At 33.7% G+C, this 26,518-nt stretch overlaps 1 protein-coding gene across 1 annotated transcript in view; it reads right to left on the bottom strand.

Moving 5' to 3' along the window:
• The window catches only part of LOC107439048 (adenylate cyclase type 8), a 184,826-nt gene that overhangs the window by 58,929 nt on the left and 99,379 nt on the right, over positions 1–26,518 (bottom strand). Inside the window, 7 exon segments of the mRNA XM_087160509.1 lie at positions 7,231–7,329; positions 12,502–12,655; positions 15,259–15,417; positions 19,228–19,355; positions 21,512–21,623; positions 22,394–22,551; positions 26,209–26,358. Of these exon segments, the coding sequence (XP_087016635.1) occupies positions 7,231–7,329; positions 12,502–12,655; positions 15,259–15,417; positions 19,228–19,355; positions 21,512–21,623; positions 22,394–22,551; positions 26,209–26,358 (960 nt within the window).

A 26,518-nucleotide genomic window follows, 5' to 3' on the forward strand; every position in this document is an offset into this window, starting at 1 on the left:
TAACTTAAACATCATAAAAGAGAAACAATCCTCTCCATAACATGAGGTAACGAATTCAATACATACAGTCATGAAAATCAAAAGAAAACAAAACCATCAAATCCAATCTTGATTTGTCATATATATACAAAATAACAGCTGCATAAAGAGGGTACTTACACACCCAAAATTAATACTATGCAAATTTTGTCTTTAAACTATTTTTAAATGTTCGAACTCCCTCCTTCAGAGGTTTTTCGAACTCGTGATCTCTGACTCTTACTCGAACCTTGTTCATTGAAATTCATAGTCTGACAATCACACTGATTGGTTTTGGCGTAACTATCCTGTGATCCCCCCATCCAATCACATTTGTCCGCTCTCCCTCCTACACTACTCGTATTTTTCCCTCGCTGAAGAGACGCCATTATCACTTCTCTTGGTGACTTGCTCGAAAGACAGTCGAAGATGTAGCTGTAAAAAGTTTCGTTTCTTTTTTTTCTTTGCCGTCTTGATTTGAGCACTTTTAGCGCAGCATGTCGTACCTTCATCTTTATTAAATCCTAGGATTACACCAACGCGTAGAATGAACTGCCGTTGAGATGAGCCAAACGTTTTTTTTGTCTTTTTGAGAATAGTTGTCTGTTGCGTTGTTGACCGGTGACAACGAAGGAATTCGCCATTTATCTTTTTCATGAAACGTCATCGTTCTATGATGTCGAGGAAAAGAAAAAAAAATCATCCGCTTCTGACTACCAACCTTAATGTAAACCGTTTTCCCTGATTTAGTTCTCCTTGTAAGAAAAAAAGGTAATCTCCTGAATCGGAACATCCCCTGCTTTCGGTGAACTTTTTCTTGCCAGATGCCGCCATCAATTCAAAGTCGTCGTGACGCAAGCCGAGATCATTTTATTTTGCGTATGGATCAGATTGTGGCGGTAAGGGAATAATCCTTGCCTGTCCGGTTGAACTCAAAGTCGTTTTCCTTCCCCCTTTTCCGACTGGCGATCAAAGATATGTGCAAGAATAAAAGTTGTTGATATGAATCCAAAGTGTGGAATTTTTTCTGTTTCTTCCTGAGACAGTATGGTGTGTGTACTTTTCTTTTCTCCAGCAAGATGCCTTAACGGAAATGAATGTATGGGGTGAGTAACTTGTTTATATATATCTTTTATTTGACCGGTTTTGGTCATTGCCTTTCTTAGTATGCCATGTCTATTATGGTTATGTCAATTTTGTTGATCCAAAGTGTATTGTTGCGTATATGTTTTTGTACTTAGCCATGTTTATCTTCCTTATAAGAAATGAGATATTGACCATGAACCTTTAAATTGGGTAATTTGTCGGTCAACAACAATGCTTTGTTCTGATACCACTTTCGATCCTTTGGCAATTAGAATATTTTTTATCTTTTTGATTATCCTGACTTCAATTTGTGTTATCAAATTAACTTTATCTTAAGTAACTTCTTGGCAGTACATCCCTATCATATACACTGGTGTACAAAACTTAAGCAACAAGTGGTTTTTCGGCCACAACTCCCGAACAAAGTATAAGATAGCCATGAAATTGCAATATAATATGCACGTAATTCAGTAGAAAGATTATTTGTATGCAAATTTAAGAAATAAAACGTCGTAGGTGATGTAAGTGTACACAAACCTTGTGGGTCGGCGCGCGCAGGTCAAAGCTGTGATAAAAGGATGAAGAGCACCGTAGTTAAACACATTCGCTGCAAGTGCAAGTGATTTGTTTTGTGAAACATGTCTTCAAGAAATCATTTAGACGACTTTACTCGAGGAGGAATGATTGGGAAGCTTGAGGAGGGGCGTAGTGTGACTAGTGTCGCCGAAGAGTTCGGGATCAACAAAAGTGTTGTTTCTCGTGCTTGGAATGCCTTTAAAACTACTGGTACAGCTGTTCGGAAGGTTGGTGGTGGTCCTGGAGTTGTCGTCTGGGGTGGCATTATGTTGAACGGGTGAACTGAGCATCAGATCTTCGACCGGGGCAATCCTACCCCATGTGCATCTATTCCGAGGGGCTATTGGACCAGACTTCATTTTTATGGATGACAATGCCCGACCACACCGTACTGCTAATGTTCAAGAGCTACTGGAAAGTGAAGATATCACACAAATGGATTGGCCAGCCTACTCTCCAGATCTAAATCCCATAGAGCATGTGTGGGATGCATTAGGGAGACGTCTTTCGACACGACAGTATCCTCCTGGTAACACCCATCAGCTGAAAGATGCGTTAAAGGAGGAATGGAGACGTTTACCCCAAGAACTCCTGGATAATCTGGTGCTTAGCATGGCGAGAAGATGCCAAGCAACAATTACAGTAAGGGGAGGGCATATCCCATATTAGGGAACATCTGCCAGTTGTACTTACGCTTCTTCAGGCAATCATGTGTAATGCCACTATATGTCAAATAAAGCCTTTTTTTGCTCCATACCCTACTTTAAGCTTTATAGTCATTTTTGCGCCATTATCCTTTTACCATCGTTTAAGTACAAAATAATGTACATCATATTCAAATTTCATGTCAATCGGATGATTTCTTGTAGAGTTATGACAAAAAACGCACTTGTTGCTTAAGTTTTGCACACCAGTGTTTGTATTTGTCCAGATGTATGCAAATAAATATTTTGTTTGGATCAATGAAATTGAAAGAATAGTATGCTCTTTGAATTTGTTGAAATTGTACCACATTGCTCTTTTTTTAATTATTCGTTGGTATTTGAGCAGAAGAGGATCACTCTTTTAGTATTGATGTTGTTTTTCACTGATACACCTTATACATATTTTTTTATCATTGGCAAACATACTTTATCATTTGATACATCATCCAATTTTATCATCGGTACACTACCGTAATATTTTCAATCCTCCTTTTAGCTGAATATCAGGAATTATTAAAATTCAAATCGGTCTTAAAGCTGCTTTCCACTAGAAGATACTCTGAGTTTGCTATGGGTGTCGAATGATTTAAAGGAATTGATTTATATTGATAAATGATACGTTTGAACTTATTGCGAGAAATTAAAACGGTTTTGAAAGAACGTAATTTGTGTAAAATAACTGCTCTCTTGTTCATAAATGAAGGATAATGCGAGCTTCCTGGAGCAATTATAAGAAATATCTCCTTTACAAAAACTTACTATTACATGATTAATACATTGTATGTCGATTAAATACAGTTCGGCCGAGCCTGTCCCATGCATTGTGACGATGTCCACACTCCAATATTCTCCAGGAAAATCGCTGGCGACAGTGAGTAACCATGAGTGGAGCACATTTGACAGTGCCAGGACAGCCTGGCTGGTAGGGAGCTGGGTCCATGTCCAAGAGGTCGTGGGTTCGATCCCCGTGCAGTAAATGGTGACTGGTGCGCGTTAAATGTGTCGGGTCGCAAAGTACTTCATGCTCCCATTGCAAATTATATCTCTGTAGGGTACTGAATTGGATATGGATTGTTTTCTAGTTCAGGGCGAAATAACGATTTGTGGAGGAATGAATGGATCTTCCCTATAAACGTGGGACATGTGTGTGTGGCTGAATTTGTATTCTTAGCCATAGATGGCGCCTCTGATGAACAAGAAGACCTTCTATCTTAGATTCGCTTGATTTCACCAAGAAAACTTGCTGATATTGGCAAGTGTGGCTTTAGAAATAAAAAATACGCAAATTTGACAGGCCTACGATCATACAGACTAAGATTTCCCAAACTTTTGACAGGTCGGATGCTGTACTCTATCTACTTTATTTGACAGTCACTGCTGTCGAATACCTGTCTTCATTCAGTGCTGTAACTCGGAAGCCGTAACGTCTACTCACATTTCCATCATCACATGGAATCATTGCCAACGCCTGGAGGGGACACTTAGGACGATTCCAAGTTCCTCGAGTGTTGTCATCTCAGTACGTCCAGATTCTTGGTGGCCGATAATTCTACCACGTAAAATTTTTTTCACATGCATCCTCTGCGCCATAGCAATTTGCTTATGTCACAAAGCAGCTTAGATAGCGCTTGGGTTCAATTTTCACTACTTAACTAGCATTCCTTACATACCTCTCTCTTACACTTTCGTCATTGTGTAGTGACGTACCGGGTACGAAATAAGAAACGAACCATCTTGAATGACTTTCGATAAAACGATCGGATATTCACGCTCTGGGGATCAATTTTAAAGGTTCGAAAGGCTGACCTCAAATAATCTAATTATTAAGTGCAGACGATATTTTAAGTTAGAGAATCAGACACGAAAACATACTTTGTCTGAATAAACATACCTCGTTTTCAATGGAATGGGATTACTGACCCCCAAAATATCGAGGTTAGTCACAATCTTGCAAATAGGGTCCCCATAGCTTCGTCAAGAGAACGATCCAAAGTTTGGGTCTCTTAATGTTAATGTTACTTTTTGCGGATTTCGCCCTACCTCGAAAACTTTTAAAGCGAAATGAAATTTTTTTACACGCAGTGATTAAATTCGTTCATCTAAAGATAAATCCATACAAAATATAACTTTTAGTAAATATTTATTATTATTATTATTTTTATCATTTTATTTAATAATAGTCAAATATTTTTTTAAAATGTGATATAGCCAAATTCTTACATAATTTTAAAGAATGTTATATAACAGGGGTGGCCAAGCTTCTTGATAGTCGAGCCATTTTTCAAAATTTCAAATTTTTCGCGAGCCGCAATTAAATACGTATTTAAAAGGTATGCAAAAAAGGTATTAATTTTTTTTACATAAATTATATTTACTGAAAACATGTAAGTAAAAGTACAAAATATGTGCATTGAATTAAAATATTAAAAATTAAACACATTTATTTTACTTCTCCTGATAATTCTTTAAAATTTGGTGAATACTTGGTGACAGCACTTCTCAGTAATTCTTTGAGATGCTCATTAGTTAATGCTAATCGGTGTTTGGATTTAACGAATTTTAAAGTGGAACAAAATGATTCACATAAGTACGTTGTTCCGAATGTTGAAATAATTCGACAAGCAGCCTTTTTCAATTCATGATACTTCGATTCTGGTACAAATTTTCAAAATTCAGAAATCGACGTCGAATTATATTTTAACTGTAGAGCTTGATCTTCTTACATCTTTATTCATTCTAATTGTCCAGAAGCTTTTTGTGTCATAATTATATTGCAAATGGAAAACTCACCTTGAATTGAACAACTTACACTTAGTCTTTCATATTTGTTCTCAGTAATTTAAAAGACATTTTAAAACACATACGGAACGATAATAATTTTTTAAAATGTAATAGCACAAAAATGAAAAGGGAACTCGGGTACATTTATCGCGAGCCACAAATAATCCTTCAAAGAACCGCATGTGGCTCGCGAGCCGCAGGTTGGCCACCCCTGTAATATAACAGAGATTTAAAAGTCGTAGAATTTTAAAATAGTTCGATTTCCTGCGAAATCGAATTATTTTAAAAATGCGATTAATACAATTTTAACACGTCATTTTTTAATACGATTCTGAAAATGTGATTTCATTTTAGTGTCTGATTTTGTAACTTAAAGTATCGTTTGCACTAAATGATTAGATTATTTGAGGTCACCCCCTTGAAACTTTAAGATTGAGTCCTAGAATTTGAAGATCCGGTCATTTAGAGATCAAAAATAATTCAGGATGGTCCTTTTTGTAATTTGCGCAGTGTGCATCGTGGCATCATCTGGTGGCTTCCTGTAATTTGCATATTATTCTTAAAGATGAGTGTGATCATTCTGTCGGTAAAAACTTTTACTTTAAAGTTCCATTTCTATGTGATTCTGAATAATCTTTAATGTATGAACATGAGTGTAAATGAGAAAGATCTGAATACATTTATAAAGGTATTGACTTAATATACATTCGAATATGGAATTTGTTTAATGAAATTAATCATAAAATTATGGATGATAATAAAACTATAATCAATTTTTTTTCTTCGTATTCATTGATATCATGCTCGGAGTTTGATTGATTTGCTGGGAAGCTCTTTCATTCGAAGAGAATCGTGCATTAAAACATGAACTTTACCGCTAGAAGAAATTTTCTCAAAAAGCTTTTATAAAAGTTGGCAGCCCTTTAAACTAAGAATAAGTGATTTAGGTTGTATACAAGTACTAATTTCTTAAAATAAAATGACTTAAATAATGACTGTTAATCAAACATACGCGTAGCAGAGAGAATAGATTGACGAATTCGAACTAGATTTTGCAAAGCATTAATGCAATTTATTATTATTAAAATTATGGAATGCAGTCTGCAGAGACTTGACAACTAAAATATAAGTATCTTTATGACGCAACTAAAAACATGCATACATATTTTTAACGGCGAACTTTACTTTCTGCAGATGAAAAGTACTCTTGAAAACAGCCTCAAGCACTCGACAACTTGGAAATCAAAACGCGAAAGCATTGGAGTTTTCGGGAGCGGAAATATTTAACGTAATGTTGTAAAAGCGAGTGATCTCCGTGTCAACTTTTTGCATTTCTTACGTCTTTTAAATTGTGTATGGCAGCTCGATTTGGTGTTCACTTGAAGAAAAAAAAGTGTTTCTTCACGTTACTTTTAGGATTGATCAACATCAAATCAGTTGAGAGATTTTATTTTATAACAGTCGTTGAACAGCCGATCCAATGTTTTTGGGGTTGCGACTATTAATGCCTAACTGCGCAACCTTGTCCAGAAAACAAGGAAACCTTTGGATCAAGTATTGGGAGAAATTTGCCTTCGTGGAGGACTTTTTCTGGTATAATTATCCCGTATTTGCGCTATATGAAGAGGAAAACCACGAAACCCCCCGCGGTCAGCCTGACCGCAAGGGGACTCTACCCCATGATCCGTCTACTGCTGAGGATATTTTATGTCAGCACTGTGGTCAGTGCGAGCCGGGTGCGGAATTTGAATTGACCAGCCATCGCTGGGATTCGAACCTGGTTCACCTCATTGGAAGGCGAACGCTCTATCCCCTGAGCCACCACGGCTTCTAGGAGAGATATCGTAGTTTTTATTGTGTTGTAATAGATTTTGAAATGAAGATATTTTCTATCACCCATTAATCCTTACGAAAAACTACTCATTTTCTTGTTAGATAATACGAGAGACTGTAAAGAGTGACAACAGATATGGGTCTTCAAAACACACATTCTTATGTTTTTACAGAGCATACATCTTGATAAAAAGTGTGTTTCAAAGTGTAAATAACCAAATTTATTTCTTACGTTTTCGAAGGGTATTTCGGGATTCCAGCCAACGTCTTCATCACTTCTGCTGTCTTGTCTGCACATCGCCTTCTTCAAACCCCTGAACGACTGACAAAACTGTAGAATATATTATGTATTTTAGTTCTTTTCATAATAAATTACTAAGCTTCAAAAGACAAAAAATATAAAATGGGAAAATAAGAGTTACATAATAATAGCACTGGGGAATTTTTTTTTTGTTGCTTGAGATTTTTTTTGTTTCTTGAGATTTTTAACAGATCTTAGATACTTTTGTATCGCTTATTATTTGCAATCTGTTTCTTTGTGAAAGCTACAGATTGTTTTAAAATGACATTCTTAGTTTTTGTTGTTGTTGAATGTACAAAACGTTATTAGTATTTAGACTTAGTTCTATCTCAGAGTTAAGGCCTGGTTTCTTAGGACAGGACGCCGTCAGTTGGAAATCAGCGCTAACCTCTGATTGGTCCATTTGTGAGTTTGATAGTATACGTCATCGAACGCTCATCTTGAACTACAATTGCCGTCAAACTCAACTGCAGTTGGATTACAACGTGACGTTAACCACAGAAGCAATGGCGGACAACATCCAACAGCACATTGAAATCAGCCAAGATTTTGATTTTGACATTAAGCATAGCTTCTTTACTAAACATAGCACTCTTCATTTAGCACAGCTGTAATGTGTTTTTTCTTGGACATAGTCATTATTTGTTCTCTAAAACACTGGTCGACAAAAGCAAAATCAATACAAATTCAAAATAAATATTTGTTTACGTTATTAACGCATGCGCAATGAGAAATAATGTCTGCGATGGACCGACTGCTCACGCTGAGCTAACAAAAAAGTATTTTTTTAGCGTCAGCTCTACGTCAACTTTCCGCTGACGCCCAGATAAGGCGCTAGTTCTAAAGGTCTGGTTTCTTAGGACAAGCGCCTTATCTGGGCGTCAGCGGGACGTCAACGTCACGCTGACGCCAACAAAATACTGGTTTGTTAGCTCAAGGCCTGGTTTCTTAGAACTAACGCCTTATCTGGGCGTCAGCGGAAAGTTGACGTAGATCTGACGCCAAAAAAATACTTTTTTGTTAGCTCAGCGTGAGCAGTCGGTCCAACGCAGACATTATCTCTCATTGCGCATGCGTTAATAAAGTAAACAAATATTTATTTTGAATTTGTATTGATTTTGTTATTGTCGACCAGTGTTTTAGAGAACAAATAATGACTTTGTTCAAGAAAAAACACATTATAGCTGAGCTAAATGAAGAGTGCTATGTTTAATGAAGAAGCTATGTTTAATGTCAAAATCAAAATCTTGGCTGATTTCAATGTGCTGTTGGATGTTGTCCGCCATTGCTTCTGTGGTTAACGTCACGCTGTAATCCAACTGCAGTTGAGTTGGACGGCAATTGAAGTTCAAGATAAGCGTTCGATGACGTATACTATCAAACTCACAAATAAACCAATCAGAGGTTAGCGCTGATTTCCAGCTGACGCCGACGTTTAGGACGACAGGCTAAGAAACCAGGCCTTAAAGAAACCAGACCTTGAGCTAACAAACTAGTATTTTGTTGGCGTCAGCGGGACGTTGACGTCCCGCTGACGCCCAGATAAGGCGCTTGTCCTAAGAAACCAGACCTTTAGATATCAGGAGCTCTATATGTTATGTAACCACAGGTCATGTCATGTAAGGTTATGTGACAATATGGAAATGAATAAGGGAAAACTAGATCCTACCATGTGATTTTCCAGCCAATAAGAATGTATTGACAACAATGAAAAACTGCGACACCATTATTAGATTTTTATATATAGTAAGGTTATTATTGATGATCTTAAAACCCCCTTTTTTAAAATATCCGGCTAAGTTGTTTAGGTCTACTATAAACATTTAGATTTAATATTGGTTAGTATAAAAGAACGTGATTTTTATTAAAAAATCTAGAACAATTTCTGTTTAACCATTTCTGTATTTTTATGGAAATTTTTTATTTATTTACGTTTTAAAGAAATTGATTATTTTTATTTGTATTATATAGTAGTATGGTAGTTCAAATACTATAAAGTACAATATTAACTTTCTGCAGTATGCTATGTTATCACACTCAAATAAATTTGAATTCAATTTAGATTTTATTAATTCAAAAATTTAAAAATGAACCAATTACTATAGTAATAACTGTAGTAAATTATCTATTATTTGTTGCTTTAAAAAGAGTTTTTGGTGATGAGGTTAGAATCTCGGTCTTTCCGAAAAAAGCGTTTTATTTGTCTGTAAGGAAAAAACTAAATTGTTTTCCGAACCAACGTCAACAAATGACTTCCCTTTTGCTATGGAGTCGCATAAAGATAATCTTTCTACCTTAAAATACTGTGTGTGTGTTAAAATACTTAAAATATCAATTTTAAACAAGCTGAAGACCCTTTCTTTCTCCCATAATATACACTTGCAATGGATCCCATCTCATGTCGATGTTGAGGGTAATGAGATTGCAGACTCCTTGGCTAAGAGCGGAACTGATCTGCCCCTGCATTCTTCGGCATCTCTGACTTTCTCGGAGCTCCACTCCCGTTTTAACAGGCTTCGTGATCCTGTGGCTCCTCCTGTTCATCATTGGTATCAGTGCAACCGCCCAGGTGGCAGCCTGACCCTTCAGTGCAGTAGGCGGGATCAGACGGTTATATCAAGATTTCGAAGTGGTCACCTAAGAACTATGTTGTTCAGTAATGGTTCAAGAGTTTTCCCTGTTTGCACTAAGTGTAACGACCAACAAGCTACTCCTGAACATATACTTCAATGCCTAAATATCTCTAAAGTGGACCTCTTTTCAGATCCACTTTTTGTTACAGACTTACTCAGAGTCTCTGGCGTCATGGACTTGGTTTAGCTCCGCTAACCGTGTGGGCCAGCAACAACCTTAAAATACTAAGTGGCTGACATACCACACCGTTTTCGTTTTAAGGAATGTGCAAACTGTTTCGTTTTTGGAAAACATTTTTATAAAGTGGTAGAAGATTAAACATTAAAGCTTGAAGAATTATGATTCATTTTATAAAGTAAACTCTTTTAATAAACTCTTAAATAAACTCTTTTTTTACTATTTTGAATATTATGGGCTTCGTTACTATTATGTTATGATTGTCATAATCTTTTTGAGTTAAACTTATAAATTACAAAAATAAAAATTGATCATGGATGCTACGGTCTGAAATAATTAAGATGTGATGGACACAATTAGAGAAATTGAATTTGTTTATCGATTGCTAACAAATATCTAAATTCCTACAATTAAAGCATCGAGTCAATCCTCTTCCAATGAAGCATTTGTCATGTCTTTTTATTAATCTTTTGCTCAGGTCATAACAATCTTGTTATACATAATTTACATTTTGTTGCCACTAGAAAAAATTTCCGGTTGAAGCAGTAATGTTGGTAGCTATGAAGATTCCTCTTGGTTTTAAACTGAATAACAAGCTAAATCATTTTTGTTTACTTCTTATCATTTGTATACATCTCAAATTATGTTCTAATTAACTTACGAAACAAACATCAGCTTTTTTATGAACGAGAAAAAACAGATCAAAATAATCGTAAATGAAAATAAATGTATTAAAATATCTTTTGAAAAAGCGTATCATTAGTGTTTTGTTAAAGAAAAAGTTATTTTTTAATTAAAAAAAGCTTTTTCTTTCTTCATAATAATTATTAAGTTGCATTTTTCTTCGTCGTATTTAGAGATAAGTTAGTGTAATTTTTAAAAATGCCTAAGATTTTTACTAAATAATAATTTCCCTCTTTGCTTCAAGGATAATTTATTCATCGGGTGCACGCAGAGAATAAAAAAGAAATTTTTTTTTGCATGCGTTAATTCAATTTTAATGAATAGCAGCCACACGCAGATTACATTAAATGAAATAAACTTTTTTTCTCAATTTATTTTGGTTATAATTTTTTTTAGTATTGTCAGAATTTATAAAACATGCTTACACTCTAATTAATCACACAAATAATAGAATTAATGAGCACACGTATTTATTTTAAATATCATGTCTAATATAACTTTTTTTATAAGCGTAGCGTTCGTTTTTTACTTAATTAAAATGTATTACATTGAATTTTGCTGGGTTTATTTTAAAGAAACAAGATAGTTCTATCAAAATATATTTAGAATAGAGATACTTTTTTTAAATTTGAATTTAAAGTATTATGCTATTTCATACTTGTCTGATACCTTTGCATAAGAATATAGATACCTTTGCTTAATAATATAAAACCTTTATATAATACCTTTGCTTAAGAGAACTGATACTTGACAGGTTTAAGTCACTCGAAATAGAATGAAAACAACAATTGCGTGATCTTTCAAAACAGCCACATAGAACACGAAGTGATATTACTAATGAATAAAGACTATATAATTCAGCCATAAAATGTATTCCAGTTTACATTTTATTTTTACCCTTTTGGATTAATTTGTTGTTTGTAATTTGTCTCCCTCTCGACCGAGATTTACAACAATTGTGGTTCCAAGCAAACATTCTTCTCACTTCTCTCCATGCATTAGAGATATATGGAAAAATCTAACTGCCTTCTTTTTTTTTTGAAAATATTTCATACATCTTACAGTTTTAACTGCATCGTTTTCTTTTATTATTCCTTTTATTATATGCATTCATATATGTATGTTTTAGTAACAAATAAGTAAAACTAACATAAATGAAATCAGTTGGTTAGACACGCAATAACACTGATTAAGCTTTTTTAAATTTTTAAATACCACCATAATTTTAAAAGCATATAAATATCACGATCTTATATAAATCTTATATAAATATCACTATCTTATATAAATATCCCGATCCGATAGCAAGAATTCATAATTGTCAAAGAAATTCCTCCATTATAATACTCAATGCAATACTCAATCAATATACTCAATGCTTATCTTCAATTTCTAAAAAATTATTTAAATGCAAGAGGAATGATTAAAAATATTCCATAGCAAACAGGTATTCAAATTCATTTAACAGATAAAAAGTTACATTTTAACTACTGGTGTAAATTATGCACACACAAAAAAATTCAAAAATCCTTGTGAGCTTATGATGCATTTTTAGAACTTTCTCTAGAAAAGTGCTTCATTGGACTCATGGATTTTAGTATTAACGAGCGTGGACATATTTTCTTCCTTAACGTAGCCCGCGTGATAGCGGCTCTCTTTCTGGAGTTTTACTAGCCGTAAGCAAAGGGTTAAAAGAGAAACTTCTACCTTTGAGGGTGAGACTGAAGGATGGGTCTTTCGGATGAGGAATGTCTCCACTCCATGCGTCCTCAGGTAAGCATCTCTGCTCTCACCGTTTCCCGGATCCACCTCGTAAGCATCTCCAAGATAATCCAGAGTGGCTTTAGATATATGCACCTTCCTGTCCATACAAGTAAAAAGTAACAGTAAAATACAAAAACTTTTTTAAATAGTAAGGTTATGATAAATTCCCAATAGACTGCAGCGCGGAAGGATATACTGGATGAAATAAAAATACCATTGCTTCAAAAAATGATGAAGTGGGTAAAGTCGACATGCTCAAAGCCTAGATGTAGATAACAGAAGTGATTTGGAACAGAAAGTGAAAAGTGGCCAATAAAAACTGAAAGTGAAAAAAAAAATCGAAAATCTTCATAGCCGTAAGTGAAACAGAAAAAAAAATCGAAAATCTTCATAGCCGTACGTGAAACAGAAAAGAAAAATAAAGCCAGCACTCAAAAAAGCCGCAGTGGCTGAGAGAGGAGAATCAGGGCAAAGTGAATTTCCATGCTCTATGGAGAGTAGGTGAGGAATTCTCGTTGTTAACAATAGGATCGTATTTTAATTCCACATACCATCGGAAATTCCGTTGTTTCAGAAAAAAATTTATGAGAGATTCCGAATGTAATATATCGATGTTCTAATAAATTAATAATCAAAAATTTTGTTCACCTCTACACATGGAACAAACTGGCTTTTTATCTGAACACTTGAAGATATATTCCCAAAAATCGTGAAAAATCGGCAGCTCTGGTGTTATGGCCATATGTTCTAATATAGGAATAAAACATGATGTTGATATATTTAGAAGTTATTGAAACTGCATCAACACTGAATTTTTTTAATACGGATGATTTGGAAATCAGTGTCTTACGACTCCTCGAAAGAGATATGCACCGGGGGGGAAAATGACCTGATAAAGGTAAATTTTGAATAAATTAAATTAAAAACAAATAAAAACCATAAAATAAATTAAAAACAAGGAGGCTTCGCCCCGTGCTCGCTCGCGCTCGCCAACCCCCGGCACTGCTTTCGCACTTCATTTCGGATTGCTTCGCAATCTGATGCTCGCTTTGCTCGCTCATTGGATACGTTCTTAACGTCTAGCTTTTGTATACTTTTTTGAACACTGAAGTTCCGAAAACTTTTCACTGTAGAAAATTCTAAACCTGTGCAGTTCAATATTAATTTGAAATTGCAAGCAGTTCGCATATTTTTCTTAATCACACTATTCTAAATTTCAGTTGTTGAAAAAAGCAACTGTTGTAAGTTTTGTTTTAAAGTTTTTCCTTCCAGAGGGCTAAAACCATGTGTTGTAAAACAATATGAAATAGTACTGAACGCCGGATGTAAAGGATCGGCTTCGATGAAGATAATTTTGTGAGAATTTTTTTGATAATTCGGTGAGAATTCACCCGATTAGACATATGATGCTCACTACGTACTCTTGCTTGCCGAAGCCTATCAATTAAAACGTATTAGCGTTTTATATAATAAAGATTAGCCACATGATGATCACTACGTGCTCTTGCGCACCGAATCCTTTCAATTAAAAATGAAAACTGTTGCCAACGCGAGAAAAGAAATATCATCGGTTTTATTGATATATACATTCGTATTAGCGTTTTATATAATATAGATACGTAGAAGACATGGGAAAAAATATATAAGTTCCTTTTGAATACAAAGCCGATTTAAACTAAAAAGGTCAATCTCTTCCGTATTATCTCGTTCTCGTTTTATTAAAGCCTTATAGCACTTTTTTCGTTGCGAAAATAGATAGATTTTGCGAAGTTCCTTATTCTAATTTTAACACAATTTGAGCTTCATAGCGCATGAGTGAAAACTTCTCTACAAATCACAGTGACGCTAAGTAGAAAATTATATTAGAGCTCTACGAATTCTTAGCAACATCTCTCTAATGTCTCAGAGAACAGAAGCAACTTTGACTTGCACGGGATTCAAAAATTTTCCTTGGTTTTTCCTACAGACTGTTTTAGTTTATAGGATATCAGTTGACAGTTGAAGTAGCATTTTAATTTCTCAAGTTTTAGAAAGTTTTGCACTTCATTTATTTGAAAAATTTATTTAGTTTACCCAGTATTTAGTTTATTTTTTTAGATTAAAATGTTTTACGTTGATTTTTTTCATTGAGCTAATAATTGAAATCAAGAATATTTTTCTCTTTAGCTTAACGGTTATGGAAATTTTCTTTCATTTAAAAGCAAATTAATAATATTCAAACTAATTACGCTTAAACTAATTAATTCCAGATATTTTATTTTAATAGTACAGTTAATTCACTACCATTACCTATAGTATTAGACACTATAGTATAGTATCATCACCTATAGTACTAGACATTATAGTATATAATCATCACCTTAGAGTAAAAAATATGAGACATTGTTGCCTTTGAAATCTTACGTTGTCACAAAGAGCAAAATTTTTCAATGCAAATATTTTACACTCCGCAAATAAATTTTGGAATTTTTTTAGAATGTTGTAAATCAATACTGCCGTTTTTCTTACCACTAAAAAAAAGAGTATAACGATTTAATTTATTTCATAAATAAGAATTTTCTTAAGTAAAGTTTTAGACTCCTGATTATTTACTTATGTGATTGCCACTTCAGTATTTTATTATCAACGCAATCATTGCAATGCCACAGTAACAAACTTTTATATTAATTTTCGATTTCACAACTAAATAAGGAAACTTACCCGGCAATACCTCCGGATTCCATGTGATTGGCAAGCGTGACGTCATTGGACCAGACGTCGAATTGCCACTTGTAAAGACCTAGGACACCACACAGGACACTCCCAGAATGCACTCCGATCCTCATGTTTAGATCCACTTTCGTCTTTTCTCGAACCAACCTGCATAAGGAGATCTCCCTTAATCCTTTCTCTAATGCATCCTCTAATCTCCTCCCCCCCCACCGGCTCAAAGGGGGGTCTCTTTTGGGTCTTAAGTGATTTGGACGATGAGTGAAAACATTAAAATGAATTTGACATCCGCCTTCACAAATTATATAATGCGTCACCACATTTTACTATTGTTCATCAAATTATTTCAATATAAATAGCACAGGAAAAAAACGGCAAATTATTTTATATGATAATACTGACTCTCTGTATTATCAAGCTTTTGGATTCAACGCTGATTAAAGTGCTTCAATTTAATACCGTTTTAAAGTTTACCACAAACGGGAAAATTTGAATAGTGGCAGAGATAAAGTGAAGAAATATTTTTTTTTCTGTTGATAATACCTAACTGTCAGTTTATGCATGTAAATTAATGGAAATATATCTTGTTATTAAAGCTAGCAAATTCCTGAAACTAATATGTAAATAAAGCATTTAAAATTTTCAACAACCTCATTAAACATTTGTTACCACTTCTTAAGTGAACCCCGGTTCTTCAACCCCAGTCTTATGGGATATTATTATATTAATGCACAGGTGCAAAAAGTTTGGTCAAAGTTATTTGTTTATGCCTAGTGGATATTTCTTTTTGTTACGTTTGCTAAAAATAAAGTATTATTTTTAGATTTATTAATAATTACCAGAAAAGAAAATGCTTTTTTTTTAACGCCGACGGTATTGAGTTATTAATTGGAAATTCATATGGGCTACAATAGGAGATATTTAGTAGGGGGGAATCGTTGTTTAGCGATTTTCTATGACGTAAACTCCAATGTCCAAAATAACTGGATCTCGACCCTTATATAATAATATCGAGGATTTATGTAAGAAAACAAACCTAAAATATACTCAGCATAAGTGAAATGGAATGGATTTTTCACTTCAAGAAATCATACTTTAACGCCAATCCTAATAACCTAGAGCCAAACACGTTTCTCGTCTTCCAGACTACAATATTATCTTCAAACCTCGCATGAGTTGTCCCAGATGGCGCTCACCTCCATTTTGAACGACGTTTTTACTAGATTATGTCACTCATCATGATTCGAATAAATATACTTATCATTTATAGATCAGTGTACCAACATTTGAATGCAGACACTGATGAGTGCATCGAACAGATATCAGTGAGATTTATTTATTCCGTTGATTGCTTGAAATGAAATAGGATGATTACACAGCACAAATTATGTGCATGCAGCACAACTTGCAGGAAGTTTTGAATTTTTCCGCTTATCACTTGCAAATTGGAGCAGAATGGAACATTTGAAGGATCATATTTACTCGTAGAGGAATAAGATTTCTTTTAATATATAATCTTTGATCTTATTTTGGTGAGTTAGGTGTATGGCAGTTTACTTTTTGGGGATCCTTTGAAAATAGCTTCAGTGAATTTATGTGACAAAAATGTCTTTTTATAATATAAAAAGTGAAGTACTACTTATATTTTTGATGTGAATTTCCATTCTCATTCAGTATTACTCTAATAAATATATTTCTTAAAGCATTTAAGTTGCTAATTGACAAAGGATAAGTACAATAGGATTGATGATAAAATTATGCTTAATGTAAAGCAGATATGAAAAGTGCGTTTAACGTATTCGAATATTAGAGGGTATTTGGATCGACTCATAACCTCCTAAAACTATATGTCTCCACACGACATCCTAAAAGTAGTCAGGTCTGACCACTAAAAAGTATTCTATCATCTTCATCAAAATTAAGCTGGGCGCCTGAGGCCTAGTGCAATTTACCTGGACCTCGAAGCGGCCCCTATCCTTTTTATCGCGAATTTAAATTCAGTTAGTGTTGAGTCTTTAGGTCAGCAGGCAGTGAGGTTACTGTATATAAACTTCGAGCACTTTGCTTGAATAACTAAAAGTAAATGGAAATAATAAAAGCAGCTTGCTCTTAACTAGGTTTGTTTCAAAAATTTTAGTTGCAGTTGTAGATGAGTAAAAAATGTGCCAGGATGAGAAAATTTCTTGAGTATTCATTTTTTAGGTAGATGTAAGGCACCTGAGACCGTTAACGGTCCTCTTCCTATCCATCTTGAAGTTTTAACTTTAAGGTGGTTGCTTCTGGTAAATGAAATACAGAGGAAAAAAGCATACGAGTTTGCACATTTTATGATTTAAGGGAAAGCAAGCAAATAAAAAAATGGTAGAAATTTCTTTCTTAATTTCTATTTAATGAAAGAATAAAATTTATTTTTCGCACTTCTTTATTAACCAGCATATATTATTGTATCAGATATATAAATAAGGCAAAATCCCTCAGCGAATTGCTATTTTTGAAGTTGATTTAATGCGAAAACTGATTACCTTATAAAACAATCTGCTCAGAATGGTGTGGAAGGCCTTTTATTGAAGGAGGCGATGTATGACCCTCTAATGATAGACACCAGAAATGATAGGTTACTTTTTACATCTTATATAATAAAAGTAATCGATTATACAAAAAGTATCTCATTATATTTTAGATTTGATTCTTGATTTAAAAAATATTAAGGAAAACTGACTATGCACACCCTTACGCATAGTTAATTTAAAAAATATACATTAAATATTCATGTTGTCTCATGGGGAGGCTCATAAAATGTTTTCAAAATTAAACAAAATTCTGAAAACTTTAGTAAAATATTTCATAAAATATTTTCAGGTTGTGGAGCAGTTGATATTCTTGAGAATCTGCGAATTTACTGACCAGCATTTCATCTTTAAACGACTGTTTTGATTTGTCTGAAACAAATGTGATGATTCTTTAAGCTTGTTCCATTTCTGCTTCTAGCGGCTCTTCAAAGAGATGGTTCATATTTTACAAAGCGAAAAAATTGTTAGTCCAAGTTATTCATCATGAAGATTTATTTCGATAAATTCTGTCAACTATAATATTATTGATAACATAAATACTTAAATTTTAATCTGAAGTCTATCTTTTATTTTTAAATCTGAAGTGGAAGGTGTTGGAAAGATCATTCTATTTAGAAGACTTTTCATGAATTTGGTTTATTGGATTCTATAATTCTTCTAATGCACCCATTCGAATATTTGCTCCTTCCAAGAATGGTTCAGTAAGCAGGGATGCCACAGGTGACTTAAAACGTAAAGAAGTGGTGAAATCTCAACTCATTTTTATCTATTTAATTATGCAAATAAAGTTACCACCATGGCATACATTGCAAATTATTTATATTTAAAACAAAGACTTTTTTAAAAAAATTTTCTTTCCATAGTAAACGGAAAGAAAAAAGCTAGCTTTTAATAGATTTGCCATTTTTAGCCATCCGTGACATCCTTGACTAGAAAAGATGTCATATGAGAGTTGAATAACAGGGCAGGCAGGGACTTAATTTTACATTTTTACCTGAGTAGCATAATTTCATAAGTAATATAAATTTTTATATTGTTTAATTTTTATATATAGTGTTGGCAGGAATCATCCAAAATTAATTTTTTTAAATCAAAGAAATGAAATAGAAAAGCGTAAACTTGACTATCACTCTCAATACAAGAGTTGAATATTCTAGAACATCTGGAGGAATTGAGATCTATGAAATGGACACTTTTCTATAATCTATGACTCCAACTACGGGCGAATGTATTTACTAAACAAATGCGTCCCTTTTCAGGAACGCAGTTCCCAGTAATTTTGATAAATGCAGCAATAGTACTATATCCACATTTCATAATTTTCAAAGTGTTGTTTTTTTAAAATGGATTCTGAAGAACAACATTTTAAAATGGGTCAATGAGAACTTACTTGATGACGTGTATCATGTGGAGTCCCATCTCTACGCAACAGTGAGCGTGGTCAGATCGCGGTTCTGGAAGTCCACTCACACAGTAGTAGCAATCACCCAACAATTTGATGCGCAGGCAGTGCTCTTCCTATACACAATATGATAATGAACACCAAAAAGTACACACAAGTGGTTACAACACATCAAAAATATTACGAAAGGTTTGACTTCTGCGCTATTTGAGTAAGAAATGCTTCCAAAGAATAGAACTACGAGCTCGCTGTCAGTTCAGGGTTACTTAAAATGGAGCCCTACGCAAAAGAAAAACACGTTTTCATTGTTGAACAATGTAGAGCACTTTGTTATGTAACTTACAGTTTTGGTGATCAGAATTGCCCACCTAGATCAAGTGATTTATATACATAGGATCTTTTTCATTATTCTTTTCTTCAGGTGGATGGTTTAAGCCCACAAAACCCCCATGCCTTGAAAGAGGAAAATGAGAGATGCATACATGTAATTCAGCCACATTTATGAATAATGGCCATTGAAAATCTCGACAAAAAAATACGTGTGTGCCAACAAAACCTAAGATACCACTTAACCGATATGTCATTCCATAACTTAACCGATACTCAAACTATACTATACATTATAAGGACCACCCTGGCCGAGCGGTATCACTTATCAAACGCAGTGCTAAGAGTGGAGGTAGCAGGTTCGAATCCAGCTGTTACCCTGAATATATCTTCGTGCTGTCCTTCTCCGCATTTTGCTATCTGTCTTTCTATTTGACAAAGAGTTATACGCCTAAATTAAGCACACAAGCCTGAAAATGTATGTAATTCCAATCAACTAATGTACCAAAACTGTGCATTATATGGATAAAAAAAATCATCTTTGTTTATTAAAATCCTCAGCTATCAATCCATATTACTTCTTCAGAAATTGTTGGAAAACCCTACAACATTAGTGCTCAGGGACAATTAAATTCATTGTTTTCTTATGATTGTTCGTTTTCATATTTTGCTGTAATGAAAGAAGCGTATACTGCTGTGCAATTGAAAAAAACAACGTAAGTGCTTCACGATTGATTCCGAGAAAAGTGGCTTGACAACTTTTCTCCTTTTATTGCTAATGTTATGCATGCTAAGATAAAATTCAAAAAAAAAATAATTTATTTCTTAATTTTTTTGCAATATGTAGCTTACCATATAAAGATACCAAATACATAAAAATCTAAATTTTGAATTTTTTGTCGTTTACGTTGATTTTTCAATTGCACGGCTGTATAGAGGTTTACTTACTTCATGCAAGATTTCTTTTCTACTGAAGCTAAACTTTCAAATCTGCAAAATTTTGCGCTTCTTTAATAAGTGATTTTTACTCCTTTTTATTTGTTCTAAAATCCTATCATAAGTAGAAACTACATTAAGTTTGCTAACATTTATAATTGCATTGGGACGAAACTTACTATTTCACTTAATATTACTTAAATTATTACTCTAAAGAGCATACCGACAAAATAGTTTCAAATCAACTTCATTTTTCAGATTATCAATACTAAACTATACATTTTTTTTACGAATTTCAACATAAAAATTAATGTCAGGTATTTCTAGAACTCTTACATCCTCCGGTAATGGAGTTCTTTAGAAAAAATAATTGATTTCCGATAAATCTAGCTTTACGGAGGATTGGTTAATCAATCATCAATCGATCTAAAATATTGACATCCACTGTCTGTCATACCATTTGAGCAGAAACATATTCGCAAGAGTCTGTAATCACGGCTAAAAACTCACTTGTACGTGACAATTTCTCTCAGACCAGATCCTCCCGCTACTGTCCACTACTCCACTTAATTTTTATGACTGTTGGTAGGCGATATTTTAAGCATTTATTGCAAATATGATTGCGAAGAGAAGTTTTAAAATAATATTGTAAATAACTATATGTTAGTTTATTTTTGTTTTACAACCATAAATACCTGTAAATTTTTTTAGAAAAAGCATGTTCTTAAAATCAGTCCCATACTTACATTAAATAAACCTGAATAAATTACATGATAATTAAGCTGTGATGCTCTTAATTTCCGTAGTAACCAAACGAATTTCAGCAAAATTAGATCCCTGAGGCCGAAATTTTATGACTCAGCTTTAGTGATAAACCTACTGATTCTTTTACTGTTTCTCGAATTGCCGATTCACTTCGAAGCAAATACACGAACAAATGAATTAAATGTACGAAATTGGAGATTCCATTTGAGTAAACCAAAAAAGTTTTAGTAAATAAGTCACTTACTTGTGCGAGTCTGTCAAATCGAGCAAAAAGATCGTTGAGCACCTGCACCAATTCTTGCGCTGAGCACCTGGATGCCAAGGCCGTGAAACCTTGAATATCAGCAAACAGTATGCTGAAAAATAACGTTGCGAATTAAAATCTGACTGAATTATACTGAAATGAATATTTCTTCGACACAATTTGAAGTTATTGATCATAACGTTTTAACTAGTGGACGTAAAAGTGATCAAAAAGTGGAATTAAAAATAAGGCAAGATAGGTTTCAAAAAACATTTCCTTTGCTGCGTTTCCTTATGATTTTGAAGACTCCGTCGTCATATGAAATGATGCTTCTTTGTGAATAACACGCTGTCTTTGTAACTGCTGTGAGTTTGAAACTGTGACTCATATGTCGTGTTATTCTCATGTTAGGTCAAGTTTAGTCTATCTGAGCCCAGCGCTGCCTACGATTATTGTGAAAATGGCGCAAAGCGTCAATATGAAGAAAAGCCACAGTGTGACAATGAAAAGCGTTTGTGGTCTAATTTTTTAACATTTAAAAGTTTGCTCAAATGCTGCTTTATCTGTGCTCATAAAAATGTTCAAAAACTGAGAATAAGGCAGTGATATTGATAATTTTCATCTGGGTGGAAAAATGTCGCCAAATTGGTGATTTTTAAAACGTTTAATAGCTTTTAAATCATTTAAGTTTGCTTAGTTGTTAAATTTAATAACTTTTAAAATATATTAAATCTGTTCTAAAGCCCAGATAGTTCTTAACGGGAAGATTATATTTATAGTCAAGTATATGCAAAGTATATGTCTTGCATATACAAAGTTTATCTAATGATAAACCTTCTTTTTAAAATACTTTGTTAAATATAAAAAAATCTTAAATAGTACCTGACGTGATCGTAGCAGTGTATGTAAATTCTGTGGAATTGTTGAGCAGACAATATTTTCCTATTGTTAGTTTGATACTCGTCGTCTTCATCAGACGCCATATCCCTAATCATTTCTAGCACCACAAATCTTGGAAGGACGCTCAACAACAATCTTTCCTGCAAAGAAATAACACTGACTGTACTTAATTTTCAATGAATCATTTCTAACATTTCGAATACAAGCTTTGAAATAACTGTTTCTGCAATCAGCCCGTGATCATTTATTAAACTTTAACTAATGGCTACACTTTTATTTTATTGAATATCTGGCATTTAACAACCGACCTATTTTTCGATGAACGTCTATCGATGTTCAAACACGGACATTTGTAATTTTGAACCCTATCCAGATGATGAGGTATCAGCCATAGGGTCAAACTAATCACAGCGGAGAACTTTTGGATGGAACTAACCCGCATTTGTTTTCAATGGAGAGGAAAATCACGAATATTTCCCTTCGTTAGCCCGAAGCCTAGGTGATTTTTATCCATGATCCGTCTACCACTGAGGATATTTTACAGCAGCACTATGGTTGGTCCGAGCAGAGAGTGGCCATCCATCTTTGGGATTCGAACTTGGGCCACCTCATCGGGAGGCGAGAGCGTTTTCCTCTGAAACACTGTGGCTCAATGGCTATATGTATGACAGGATTTGTTCAGCTATAACAACTTAAATGTTACAGTGTTTAATGAATGAGTCTTTTAGTGAATGATTTTTGATTTAATGAATTTTATTTATAGGGTTTTTGCTCACCACTACTTCTAAATAATTCAAAGGCTTATGCAATATCTCACTTCGTTACTGTTCTGCTAAATTAAGCCTTTTTAAAAGTTGGCAAAATTAACCGAAATCCTTTAAATTTTAGTTTGCAGCTCTCAACCGCTTTTCAATTTTTTTGTCGAAACTGGAGCAGTTGGCCTCTCTGAGTTGGAAATCAAAGGAGGAGCTGTGGCAGTGTTTGTTGAACGTCTATCTGACACCTTGCATTTTAGAAATAGATAATTAATTATAGGATGGTCCGCTTATCTCTTATCTTATCCCGATCTGTTCTGCTTCTTTTCTTAAGAAAACTTTTTGAATGGTTTCGCTTATGAGATGTTCACCGAATCACCAGAAAATAGTGTCGACCGAATTGTGTCACTGCTAGTGATATGATGGCTGCTAGTGTAATCTTCCAGTGACTGAGTGATTCATTTCGTCGCCTGATCATAGCGGTGAAACTGAAGTGAAAACTGTACCGAAGGTCGCTCCTTAGAGCATTTATTATAAAGTGTCCAATATAGATTATTTTTCTTGCAAATTATTTGTGTTGTATTTTTTTTCGGAGATCGGTTTCTGTAGTAACTGTGGTTTCTTTGACTTATTGAAGAATCTTCAAAATAAAACTTAGCAACTTTTATTACAAGGTAGGAAAACATGGCATAAACAAGCCATCTCAGACTTTACAACCTTGCTCGTTGTCAATTAGAACAAAAATGGACTCCTTTTAGGAAAAAGGTAATTCCCAAAATGAATGCGATGGCAGAGCCATCTCTGAATAAATTCAAATAACAGGGGAAAAAATTGATCAATTCTGATATTACAGTTTCCCAAATCGTAATACAAAAATAATTGAAAGAAAATTGCCAGTTTTATTAATTGTTTTTCAGAATTTTAATAATTGTGAATTGAAATTTCACAATTTTCGTTTCTTTTTTATTATGCCTCAAAAGTAAGAAAACAATGAGAGGGGATATTAAAATTAAGATTGTGGAGTCAAAGCAAAAATAAATTTTATAAGAGTCGAAAAAATTTACTCGACTCCGACGGGTTAAAATGTAAATCCTGTAGCTCAAAAGAAAAAGTTTTCATCTCATGAAAGTTATTTAGATAAATATTTTTAATTATGTAAATAAAAAAACATTACTCTAATGAATATTATAAACATTATGAAAAATATTTAGATTATAACTGGTTAAAAATTTAGTTAACCACAATTGGAGATTTTTGAGCCTATGTTAGACTAAACTACTGAAAAATAACGCAGTAATTTATTAAAATCATCGAAAATCAGTTTTAACAAATGAATGATGAATCCGTTGTTTTTCAAATTATAAATTCCTAAACTAAATTTATTCAAAATATACAAATGAACTTAATGTATCATTCGCATTAGTTTCTAAGTTTAGGAACATTTATTGCACAATTTCTTTGTCACACAGGGTTATAAATGATGTATGTATACCTGTATGGATACCTAGCCTCTTTTTATAATAGTTTTTGCACCCTATTAATAAATTTTTACCGAGATATTTAAAAAAAAAAAAAAACTAGAAGATTCCCCCCCCCCTGTACACTTCGCTCACCAACCCCTGTGGTTACTTCTAATTCATTATTGAAGATCAGGGAGAAAAAAACGGTGTATGTCCATTCCCATAAAAAGAAAAAATGCGATTGTAGAGCCATCTATTGCATTTTGAGGACGACTAAGTTTTGTCAAATCAATGACATGGAAGATCTGTTCCCCCTGAGAGTTACAACACAGGGGACATGTTGTGGAAAAACAGTACCTATCCCAGTGGAATTTTTTTCTTCTTAGAATCAGCTTTCATGAATATAAACTGTTCTTTCCCCCCTCTAAATCTTCTTAAAAGTGTTTTTTTTAGTAGTCTATATTCTACAAAAAAAGAGAGATCATTTTGCCAATAAAAATATATCGAGAGAAGGAGTCCTCATGTGGACATGGGTTAGAGAAGACATCTTGAATAACTTTTTTATTTATCAAATTTCTTCTATGAGATTTCATAGATTAGCAACATGGATGTATTCTTCCATGTGCAGTTTCACGATCACATCGTGTAGAAATTTGAAAAAGAAGATTTTTAAGGTACAAAAGTAATTCTTAAATTTTCTCTTTTTCTTATATATTTTATCTTCAGAATTTCAAAAAAAAAAGAAGGTGATACTGTGTTATAAATTGCACTGTTTTTCAGCTATTTTGATATTAACTTTAGCTCTACATAGTTTCATTACGCATGAACAAACGTATGTGTCCCCGGGAATGACATGGACACATGGTGGAGGGTCTAATCAGGACATGTTCACTCTGACCCTATTTAACTTCGAATGAAAGACATATGAATTGGTTACATACTTTTGATATTATTTATTTTCTAAATTGGAAGGATTCTCTCGAAGGATACAACTTTACAAAAATGTTTAACCTTTGCAATAGTTTTTGTCCAAAATAAAACATTTAACATGAAACTTTTGCATCAAACCACTCTACAAAAGTTTTATTAAGAAAATTAAAAGGAGATGTTTTATCAAATTTGTTAACATAATATAATTAAATGTAGATGAAATGAAATAGAACACAAAGTTTTTATTATATATATTTTTTTTGTCATTCATGAAACTGAAATAGAACATCTACTCTTCTGTTTCTCGAGTTGTTAACAGGGACATATTGCTAATCCGTGTGTGTTGCTCATTCGAGTCATTTCATCATCAAGTTCAAATTAATTTAGCTTAAAATTTGTCCTGTACTTGTCAATATAGTAAAAAAATGGTAAATAAAACGTATCTCAATTAAGAAACACTAAGAAATGGAAAACAAGAAACTCATTTCTGAAAAAGAAAAAAGTTAAAAAAAAAAATTCTTTCTTTAAGAGAGCCCAAAACCTTAGCAACAGAAAAACCCATATTTACCAACCCTAATTTAGAAATGAAGTGTAAGCACGTATAATCTAAAATAATAACTTTTCTTAGTATCTGAAGTACAACAATGCTCACCTGTTTGTCATTCTCCTTGGCTGTCTTGTGTCTCGTCTCAATGGCCCTCCGCGTCTCCAAAAAAGCGTTTCTTTGAGCTTTGTCTGTCAGAAATTTCGTGTACATGCTCACAAGGTTGATGCACGTATACAACAGGCAGTTTGTTAGAATCTGTTGGACACAAGGAAGAGAACAAAAATATTAACTACTGTAACGACTACTGCATACTCCACCATTAAAACAATTTTTAAAGTCACCGCTAAAATGTTTGTAATAAACTTGCAAAAATTGAGTGTTTATAACGAGTTAACTTCTGCTATTGAGATGAATA

This window comes from Parasteatoda tepidariorum, chromosome 4 (genome assembly GCF_982258835.1).
Source record: "Parasteatoda tepidariorum strain Cologne lab strain chromosome 4, Ptep-v5.0, whole genome shotgun sequence".
NCBI classification, from domain to species: Eukaryota; Metazoa; Arthropoda; class Arachnida; order Araneae; family Theridiidae; genus Parasteatoda; species Parasteatoda tepidariorum.